The sequence below is a fragment of the Cebus imitator genome, unplaced genomic scaffold, assembly GCF_001604975.1.
Source record: "Cebus imitator isolate Cc_AM_T3 unplaced genomic scaffold, Cebus_imitator-1.0 Scaffold26, whole genome shotgun sequence".
Taxonomy (NCBI): Eukaryota; Metazoa; Chordata; class Mammalia; order Primates; family Cebidae; genus Cebus; species Cebus imitator.
In genome coordinates, this window is record NW_016107341.1 from 10081805 (window position 1) to 10093381 (window position 11577).

Genomic DNA, 11577 nt, shown 5'->3' on the forward strand with positions numbered 1-11577 from the left:
CAATAGAGTGAACCAGCAAGCAACAAAATGGGAAAAAATATTTGCAATCTGCCTATCTAAGGACTTATATCCATAATCTACAAAGAACTAAAACTTATTTACAAGAAAAAAAAAACATTCAAAAGTGGGTCAAGGAAATGAACAGACACTTTACAAAAGAAGACATATATGAGGGCAGCAAACATGAAAAAATGCTCATCTTCACTGGTCATCAGAGAAATGCAAATCAAAACCACACTGAGATACCATCTCACACCATTTAGAATGGCGATCATTAAAAAATCTGGAGACAACAGATGCTGGAGAGGATGTGGAGAAATAGAAACACTTTTACATTGTTGATGGGAGTATAAATTAATTCAATCATTGTGAAAGACAGTGTGGCAATTCCTCAAGGTCCTAGAAATAGAAATTCCATTTGACCCAGCAATCCCATTACTGGGTATATATCCAAAGGATTATAAATTGTTGTATTATAAAGACACATGCACACGTATGTTCATTGTGTCACTGTTTACAACAGCAAAGACCTGGAACCAACCCAAATGCCCATCAATGATAGACTGGACAAGGAAAATGTGGCACATATACACCATAAAATACTATGTAGCCATAAAAAAACGATGAGTTCATGTCCTTTGTAGGGACATGGATGAACCTGGAAACTATCATTCTTAGCAAACTGACACAAGAACAGAAAAACAAACAACACATGTTCTCACTCATACGTGGGTGTTGAATAATGAGAACACATGGACACAGGGAGGGTAACATCACACATTGGGGTCTGTTGTGGGGGACTAAGGGAGGGATAGCAGGGGGTAGGGAGTTGGGAGGGATAACCTGGGGAGAAATGCCAGATACAGGTGATGAGGATGGAGGCAGCAAACCTCATTGCCACGTATGTACCTATGCAACAATCCTGCATGTTCTTCACATGTACCCCAGAACCTAAAGTGCAATAAAATAAAATAAATTGATTCATCCTACCTCCTTCTCCTTCTAAGCCTTTGATATAGAGTGATGCATTTCATGCATATTTGTTTAACATCCTTTAAGCTTTTATATGAAGTCCAAATTTTTGACAATAGTACTTATTTCATTTATATACAGAGGTCAAGAAAAATTGTAAAACACTTGAAAATAAGACAAAAGATGGTGTTATGTCCTTGAAGTGTCAAACTGGAACACTGTTTAACAGGCCTACCTGGAAAGTTCTGGAGGAAATCATGCCTTTGTTTGACATACTGTTTACTGTTGACTAAGGCCCCAACTCCATGAAGTTATATGTTAATTGTTATATTTTTGTCCGGGAAAGATGCAAATTATTTGCATCTGGTAGAAACTATAACCCCAAGGTTATGGATTTAATGACTTGTAGGACAGTTTTAGGCCTAACCTAACACTGTCACTCCAACATTCTTTCATCAGTTCCTACAAATACTAAGTTCATTCAAATGCTCTTCACACTGGCTTTGTCATTTTGTTGGTTCTCTCATTAATGAATTAAATAAATATTTGAAACGTGTTTATATTTGTATGAGAATTATGTTTTTGACTTTTGGAAAATTCTACTTTGACACCAATGGAATCATAAGCTATTTCCAATTGGAGGATAGAAAAAAAATTCCAATGAATACCTCAACCATGGCAGAGAAAACACATTCTGAGTCCAGCCCTGATAGCTGTCCTGCCTTGTCCCTTGTCTGTGCTTAAATTTGATGTGTCTGAGCCCTGACTCCTGCACATACCTTTGGACAGCCAGCAATGCTGAGAGACGTGAGGTTAATGCAGTAAATGGCCAATGCTTTGATAATCATATCTGACAGCTGGGAGCAATAAGAGACATCCAAACGTTCCAACATCAGTGAGCTTTTGCAGAATGCCTGCAAAAAATTCCAAGGTCAAGTTTTTTCTTTTCTTTAGTCATCTAGAACTATCTTACTTATAGCAGCTTATTAAATGTACACATTTCAGTCCCTGAAACACAGATGTTACATCTTGATACCAAAAAAATTTTTAAAAACACACATTACATCCGAAATCTATAGCAAATAAAGACATCCGTAAAGCAGATTAACAGCTTAGTAATATTCAGTTGCCTGCTAACAAAATATAGTTTTCTTGAAGTTAGGTCTAATGAAATTTCACTTATATGGTCAGTAATTATTAATTACATTTAGCCACATAAGTGGAAAAAAAGAAATCTGAGGGTAAGATTAGATGGCAGACACTCCAGGATTGACAGTGGAATGTAATGGGAAGAATGGATTCTTTGGAATCGGACAGATCTGAGTTTTAATTTCATTTCTACCACTTACTTACTACCTCTTAAATCTTAGCAAGCTACTAACTTTCTAAGCCTCAGTCTTGTTTTTGTTTTTGTTGTTGTTTTGAGACAGTCTTGCTCTGTCACCCAGGCTGGAGTGCAATGACACGATCTCGGCTCACTGCAACCTCTGCCTGCCAGGTTCAAGTGATTCTTGTGCCTCTTGTGTCTACTGGGACTACAGTCATGTACCACCATGCCCAGCTAATTTTTTTGTGTGTGCGTGTTTTTAGTAGAGATAGGGTTTCACCATGTTGGCCAATCTGGTCTCAAACTCCAGATCTCAAGTGATCCACCTGCCTCGGCTTCCCAAAGTGCTAGGATTGCAGGCATAAGCCGCCGCGCCTGGCTCCTCTTTTTTAACTTAAGGAAAATAATATGTACTCTCTAGCATTGTTTTGAAATGCTGAAATGTTCACCTGAAATATCTAGGGCTAGAAAAAGGCCTGGAAATCATTGGAAATCATTCCCTTAATATCAGTACTTCTGAATTTTCATTCCTACTTTTCAGTTAAAAAAAACCTCAGTGATAAGAATCCATGAGGAAATAACATGACAAAGTTTACAACTCAGCAGTTATACAAGAACAAGATGATCCACAAATGTAAACCTAAATATAGTTGTAAAAATACAAAGCAAGAAGAGTAGAAATTAAAAACCATGACAGACAAGGAAGGAAGGGAGGGAGGGAGGGAGGGAGGGAGGGAGGAAGGAAGGAAGAGAGGGAGGGAGGGAGGGAGGGATGGTGGGAGGGATGACATTTGCTCCCCTAAAATGTGAGAATTATAATAATTATCTACATGTGCTGAATCACACTAAGGATTCTGCCTCATTATGAAGCAGTGCTTCTATGAATACAAAGTTAGAGACCTCAGTAAATGATAGTTTACCATTAATTTTAGTTGTAGGTACTAGATATTAGTAACCCTAGAGGGTTACTAAAGGTACCCCTTATTTATATATAAAAATGGATGTCCATTGGACTACATGTCATTTTCCTCTCAGGACTGAGAGAAGGGCCAGTGCATGAGCCTCAGAATGACTTTAGAGGTAAAACCACCAGTGGGTCTGCCTCTCCCAGTGCTTATGCCAATTTTCTCTTGTTTTAGCCCTAAGGAAAGAACTAGCCCTTTGGAAAGAACTAGTTAGCTAGCTGAATTTCTTTAGCAAGTTAATAGAATAGGGAAGATTTCCAGGTGAGGCAGTGTAGCCTAACAGACAAAGCCAGGGCTGTGGCATCACACAGAGTGGGGTGAGAAGCCTGGCTCTGCTACTGTGGGTTATTGAACTTCTCAGAGCCCCAGTGTCTCCTTGGGCAAAATGGTGATAATAATACCCGTACCAAAGAGTGGTTGTGTAGATTATAAAATTACACACACACACACACACACACACACACACACACACACACACACACATAAATGATGTGGCTCTTAGCACAAAATAGATTCTCTAGCTATCTGTAAGATTTTATACACAGTGTCAGTTGAGAGGCAGTATACACACTGGCTAGTGCTCGACACACAGTTAGCATCACGTAAAAGTTAACTAGTGCTTACTTTGGCAGCACAAATACTAAAATTGGAAAAATACAGAGATTAGTGTGGCCCCTGAACAAGGATGACACATATATGTGTCATTCAATTTTTTTTTTCAGTTAGAAGGAGAAAGTTCAAGAGATTTATTGTATATGATGACTATAGTTAATAACAATGTATTATACACTTGAAATTTGCTAATGGATTTTAAATGTTCTCACCATAAAAAAATATAAGTATGTAAGGTGATGAACGTTAATTAACTTGATTTAATCTTTCCACAGTGTATACATATATGAAAACATCACGTTATACTTCATAAATATATACAATTTTTGTCAGTTAAAAATTTTTAAGTCATTAAGAAGAATAAGATAAATGTTAACTATTATTAGGATTTGCAAATGACATTAATAATAATAAAGATGCACATATGTATTGTACCTTGAGAAAAACTGAAAGATATTGGTTATTTAACCCTAGGTCATCATCTTTTCCTGACCACAACAGCCAACAGTGATTCATTCGTTGATCTCATGCAGAAATTGTCTTTTTCAGTTGATTCAGCACTTAAAGTATTTGACTCATTCCTGTATTACATGAAAATCTGTCTTGTCTGGCAACTATGTGATGGCAAAAACTGAAGGAGCAGCTTGTCAGGAGATAGCTTGGGACCTCTCACTGGAAATAATCAAGCATAGTGAGGCACACCCAAGGAGGTACAGAAAGGAATCTACCTTTGAATGACTGGAATCTGGAGATTCAGTAAGCTTTTCAATAAGAATGCAATAAGCCTTTTGTACTGCCTGGAAATCCATCAGCTGTCATATCCCTTTCCCAAACATCAAATTAGAACACAGTAAGTACTCAATAAATACTAGTTGGTTCATTGATCCTTTGCGTCTTCAAGAAAATTAAGAAGTCTTAATAATACAAGAATTCTTATGTTGCAAGGAGTAAGGTGACATTGTCTTCCCTTGTTAGAGACATTAGCATTGTTAGAGAGAATGGACAGAGTTAGAGGAACCAGAGAAAAATTAAAGCAAGAAAAAATATTTAAACTATAAGAATAATTTGTTGAAAGATGAAACAAGCTTTAAAGGGAGATTAAGGCTCTTTGTGTCTCAAAACCCCCTTCAGTAGCATTTGCCAATGTCTTGGAATGCTCCAATTGCCTTATGCCTTTTTAAAAGCTCTAATATTCTTTAAAGCCAAATGTTCTCAGAGGTTTTAAATTTAAAAATAACTTAAAAATGATTACAAGGTCTATGATACATTCGTGGTACCATTTTCATCCATGGAAAATCTGAGGCACAAAAATTGGTCCAAGGCTTTATGCTAAATCATTAGTGGCAGATCGGAGAACTGAAGTCAGAACTTTTCCTCTCTTACAATTCATGTTTTCCCTTAAGCACATATAAGTCATATTAAGTACTTAAGTCTGCAAGCATGTTTCAACATAATCACTCATGAAATTCCATTTCCCCCCTACAGATAAGATTACAATACACACTTCTGGCTCTGGTACTGCAGGACCATACTTACATCAATGCTGCTGATTTTCTTTTCTTGGAAAATGCAATACTAAGTTTCTTTCAAGTCAAAATCTTTTACAGTAAAGAGGGAGATAAAATGCAAACATGATCAAGTTTGGCTCCTCTCCCATGATTCAGCCAATTTGCTGTGGGTTAACAAACTGGAAGAAAACTTCCATATCTCTTAGAGAGTTAGATCATTCCTTCTTGTGACTTCTGAGCTGAGTCACAGTGTAGGGGCTTAATGACTACATTCCTAAATAGGGTATGTAGAGGAGACCGAATTTCACTCACATTTTTTAACTGTCACAATAATGTGCTTCTGCCAAAATCCTGATTTAAACCACTTCGATGGGTGGCAGCTTCTAGCCTTAAAACAGGTCACTTCGTGTTGCATACTCATAACACCATCTCTTGACTACTTGCCTCATTAAGTCCCAATTAATTCTATTGCAAAGTTGGGGATTTTTTTCCTTGTTTGTTGGTAATTCTGGAAAAAAATATGCTGCCAAGAACCATTTTCTATAAAGAAGACATTTCTGGCTGTCCCAAAGGCTAAAATGCAACTTCCACAATTTTAAGATATCAACTAAATATAAAACCTTCAGTTTCTTGGGCCTCATATTTGAGGCCCAAAATATCTATATCGCATATCCCATGAGATGCAGAGCTATGCTCCACCAACAATGGCCTTGTTCCCACTGAGCATCAGAGCAGGTGGGACTGATCATGGCCCGGCCACCAAAACTAAACTCTGCACAGCCTGAAGTTGCCCCTCCTGGAGTTGCCACTCCTGCATTTCCACCCTCCCTGCCAGGGAAACCAGCCTGAGAGAGGCTTAGTGAAGGCCCAGCCTCAGAGGAGCTCACTGCTTTAAAACATGGAGGGAACTCTGAAAGGGCAAGGCCAAGGACCAAAGCAAATATTTCCAAAGACACTTTCATGATGGAATTTGATACAAAATTAGATGTTGATTACAGGGATAATCTTTGGCTTCAAACCAGCTCAAATGTGGCTTATTTTACAGTTTTCCCCAATTCTTCCCTGTGGAAGAAATGCTGCTTTTCTTTCTTTTTTTTGACAGGGACTTGTCTGTCGCCCAGGCTGGAGCATAGTGGCATGATCATAGCTCACTGTAGCCTCAAACTCCTAGGCTTGAATAATTCTTCTACCTCAGCCTTCCACATATGTGCATGCTACCATGACTGGCTAATTTTTAAATTTTTATAGAGACAGGGTCTCACTATGTTGCCCAAGCTGATCTCAAACTCCTGGCCTCAAATGATCCTTCCTCCTTGGCTCCCAAAACATTGGGATAACAGGTATGAGCCACCATGCCCAGGCAACTTTCTCACGTTCTACTTGTATTATAGTTATTCATGTAACTGTCTCATCTTCTGCATTGACTATAGCTTCTTGAGGGTAGAATCCAAGTCTAATTTATCTTTGCCAACATCTGACATGCAAAATTAGTTCAAGATGAGAGAGTATCCAAAATGAATGAACAACGCTTCTAAGCACAGAAGTGAGGAGGGTAAGCTTCCATAGATGGCCCTCAGAATACTAAGCCCAGTCCTTCTTCTCACTGTGTTTAATAACTGCCAGAGGCAGCATACAGGGTTGGTTAAGAGCACATTCTGGGGGCCCACTGGCTTGAGTTCAAATGCTGCCATGATATGTTTTGTGTCTCTAGATAAATTACCCAACCTCTCTACCCCTCAATACTTTCATCTGTGGCATGACAATAACACAGTAGTAGCTTAATATGGCACCTACTTCATAGAGTTGTTGGGGAGATTAAATGACTTAATATGAATAAAGCAGTTGAACAGTCCCTTGCACATAGCAGTCAGTAGACAGTAGCTAGTACCATTATTTGTATGTACTGCTTCTCTGTGGCTCTCATTGCCAAATTTTTAAAATCATGAATACCATCATAAAAAAAAATTTAAAAAATAATTTTTTTTGGAGACAGAGTCTCACTGTCACCCAGGCTGAAGTGTAGTGGCTTGATCTCAGCTCATTGCATCCTCCACCTTCCAGGTTCAAGAGATTCTAGTGCCTCAGCCTCTGGCTGGATTTATAGGCATGTGCCACCATGCCCAGCTAATTTTTGTATTTTTAAGTAGAGATGGGTTTCACCACGTTGGCAGGCTGGTCTCAAACTCCTGACCTCAGGGATCCATCCGCCTCAGTCTCCCAAAATACTGGGATTACACGTGTGAGCCACTGCGCCTGGCCTAGTAAAAATATTTTGAGCATACATTTTCAATAAATGTATGTTAATGTACTTTGTAAATTATTTAGGCATACAACTGTTCAAATATATGTTATATATTTAAACATACAAAAATAAAATGTATGAGATAAAAAGTAAATCTAAATAACATTGTAGAACTTTTAATATTTTCTTGTCATACTAAAACAATTTTGCTCATTTGCTGGAATACCTCCTTTCTCTAGAGGCACCTATCCAACAGTACACCTTCAGTTGCCAGCAAATCTAGATGACTTACTGGCTGCACAGATCCTGAGCATTTGGTAAATATAAGATAATTTTTTTTTTTTTCTGAAACAGAATCTCGTGTTGTCACCCAGGCTGGAGTGTAGTGGTGGAATCTCGGCTCACTGCAACCTCTGCCTCCTGGGTTCAAGAGATTCTCCTGCCTCCCAAGTAGTCAGGACTACAGGCACGTGCCACCATGCCCAACTAATTTTTTGTATTTTCAGTAGAGACGGGGTTTCACTGTGTTGGCCAAGATAGTCTTAATCTCCTGACCTCATAGTTCACCCGCCTCAGCCTCCCAAAGTGCTAGGATTACAGGCGTGAACCACCACACTTGGCCAGGGAATTATTTTTAACATATAAAACGTGACAGATGCATAAAAAGAAGTCAAATGGGAAGAAATTAAAGAACAAAAAGGGTATGCAGTGAAAGCAAATGTATATTGGGAAAACCAAAAGGAAGGATAACCAGGAAAAGACCAAAACAAAGTATCTGTAAATTATATTTGGTAACTGGAATTTTTTGAGAAAAATTTTAGAACAGCTTCAGGTTTTAGATTTTACCTCCAAAATAAAAATGAGCCAGGATTGGACTACCCAAAGGGCAACCAGATATTTTTCTTGTTGCCTGTGGCATAACTCACCCTTTTTTCATTTCTCTAAGTTTATTTTGAAAAGGGGTACCTAGTGGCCCAATTACCTGGCACTCATCCAGGGTCCTCTGTGGGACAGAAAAGGCAGGGGAATTCCTTAAGCTAAAATAATCAGCCTGAAAGAGTTGATGGGTGTCTATTTGCACAGTCAGCCACCTCACTTTTTGTTCTTGGTCTTTCCCAAGAAAATGACAACTCAGAACGTTTACTCTAAGGACAGTCACACCATCCTATGGCCTCTTTCATTTAAGGATTTCTAAGAAATAATGAGTTCATGAACTATTATCAGTACTGCTTTCACCTCCCGTTTGCCAACATAATAGAATAAGAGGTGATCTAATCAAGGGAGGTAACAACGCTAGCGGAAAAAAACAGCCTGGAATCTGAAATTGTATCTATGTGACCTTTAACAAGTCATTTAATCTCAAGTTTCTTCCTGTATACAGGAGAAAGAAAATAACTGTCTACCTATCTCACAGGTCTTTTAGATGATGAAAAGAAAATGTGTATTCCAAAAGCACTTGAAAGACACAAGACCCTGGTTTTTGTCTGTGAACAAAAAGAATCATGGAACGAGCCTATCTGTGATGTATGTGATAACGGCCTTAGGATGACAAAATATAATGAACCAAATTTAACTAGAATTGATAAAGTGGTTATTACAAATTATAACATGGAGAAATCATAACTCCTATGAGACATGCCGCACGCACTTTGTTAATGTCAGGCAAGGCACAATGAGCAAGGCCCAGGCGTGTCACAGAGAAGAGGGATCAAAAACATGTCAAAAACCTAAACACAGGTTTAAGAAACAAAAGAAGCATACATTCTGATGTTTATTTTCCCTGCTTTTTATTATTGTCTTCAGACAATCTGACAAGTTTTGTTTAACTTTTGTCAAGTTTCATCTTACATGGGATAAACTAAAGGTCCACGGGCAGCTTAAAGAGTGGGAGAGAGCTCCTGCGGATTATCTTCCTTTTAACACATTCTCTCTTAGTTCTACTCTGTGGATGCTCAACATGAAAAGAACAGATGTGCACATTCATTTAGCAAGTTCAGCAGTGCTTCAGCTGTCTGAGAGTGGTTCTTCCCCAGTGGGAGTGGGCAAGAAGCCAGGACTGGTGTGGGGTGTTCTCAGCTTCAGCTGTTTTTCAGCCAAGAAAAATAGTACCCATGACTCCAGTATCCCTCGGAACCTTACAGACAATGGGAAACTGACAAGCTGTCAAATCCCACATCCTTTGAAGTCTAGCAAATTTCTAATTCTTTTGAACTGCCTCCACAATTAGAAACACACTGGTGTCAGGAGCTACAAAGAATACTGAGTTTATTTCTTTTGCTCACAGGCTTTGAAGAAAGAATAATGCCTGGCTATCTTGGCAAGAGTTTATCTGTAACTCCCAGTTGATTCCAGGTGTCTTGGGTCTCCTGGGGTATGTTGTTCTATTACGAAGTTTAGGAAACCATCCTTGGCATGGATAGCCATGCAGTACAGATTTCTGTAGTAAAACTCTTAATTATTCCAGGTTTTGTGAGGGCTGCTTTCTCCACAAGCTACCAGATATCCCCCCCTACCCTTCATTCTACTAGAGGAATTCCTTAGTTTCCTCTCTCAATACCCTGTAAAACACTTCTAAACCAGAGACCCTCTGAAATCTCCATCACAGACAGTTTAGTCAATTATTTCCTAATCATAAACTGGAGTGTTGGATGAGAAGAGAGACTCTGCTGAGCAATATGGTCAAGAGATAAAAGATCCAAATCTGGATGTTCCACCTCCCCATACAAGACATTTCAGAGCTTCTGCTGCAACAAAGGCCAATGATTAAAGTCATTTTGGAAAGGAGTCCTCTGTTGCTTCTGTTGCGAACAATAAACACAACTGTATCCCTAGAGAAGAGGTGGAGTTATTGAAATCTCATGTTTTGATAATTTCTGAATGATTTAATCTTGGAAACCAAATAGAAATTGATGTTGATTTCTTTAAAAAAAATTGTTGTTATATGGAGCCAACACATCTAATCCATCTTTGGCATTACAAGTCAGTATGTGTCAAAGGCTACCAAAATAAACTTTGGTTGAGCACCAGGGAGTGGAGTCTATCAACTGATGAGAATGATTGATGGGAATCTTGCGCAAACAACATTTATAACTAGTTAGGAAGTTTAGTGATTCAAAGTAAGTATTTAAGATAAGAAGAGAGTTACTGGAGAGTAATCCAGTTCTTGCTGTTAGGGCACATGAACTCAACCCTTTTTACACTCTAGAGAGAAATGTCCAGAACAGGCTGGTTATAGATCATTTTGGGGAGGAAGATTTTGATTGGACTGTTGCTGAATGAGGTAGGTATTCCTGAGCCTTTCTGACCTGAGTATCCATGTAGATGTCCCCTACAAATTCTAGGGGTTTCAGTTCCGTAGCACAGATAATCCAGAGTACAAGACTCAGAACTCTGAACCCTTAGTTACCACTTAGATTATGTCTGGAGACACTCAGCTTACTGAACATTCCTGGGTCAGACCGAAAGTCAAATGAACAGCAATGGCTCTTGCTCTGTTGTTCTCCCAAATATGAAGCAGCTTATGACTGTGCCACATGGCCGCAGCCCTTCCCAGTCCTTATCCTGAATCCCTCCTCCTCAACCTCCCTTTCTTTTTGTAAATCAAGATAAATGTTACTCAAGGGCAAATTTTAAAAATCAAAAGTTTATAATCTAAGAGAACATGTCATAAGAGGTTATGAAGATTAAAGGAGAGAAGCAACATGTTATTTCAAGTGGTAGGCCAGGTGTGGTGGCTCATGCCTGTAATCCCAACACTTTGGGAGGCTGAGGCGGGCAGATCACCTGAGGTCAGGCCTGACCAACGTGGAGAAACCCCATCTCTACTAAAAATACAGAATTAGCCAGGCGTGGTGTCACATGCCTGTAATCACAGTTACCAGGGAGGCTAAAGCAGGAGAATCACTTGAACGCAGGAGGCAGAAGTTACAGTGAGCCAAGGTCACACCATTG

At 39.0% G+C, this 11577-nt stretch overlaps 1 protein-coding gene and 1 non-coding gene across 2 annotated transcripts in view; one reads left to right on the plus strand and one right to left on the minus strand.

Annotated features, from left to right (window-relative positions):
- Positions 1 to 11577, minus strand: part of FBXL13 (F-box and leucine rich repeat protein 13) — a 247122-nt gene that overhangs the window by 27436 nt on the left and 208109 nt on the right. Inside the window, exon 19 of the mRNA XM_037736579.1 lies at positions 1752 to 1886. Coding sequence (XP_037592507.1) covers positions 1752 to 1886 — 135 coding nt within the window. The remainder of the gene's footprint in view (positions 1 to 1751; positions 1887 to 11577) is intronic.
- On the plus strand, positions 3881 to 3982 carry LOC119470289. Its single transcript, XR_005199170.1, has one exon. It is a non-coding gene; the product is annotated as a U6 spliceosomal RNA (small nuclear RNA).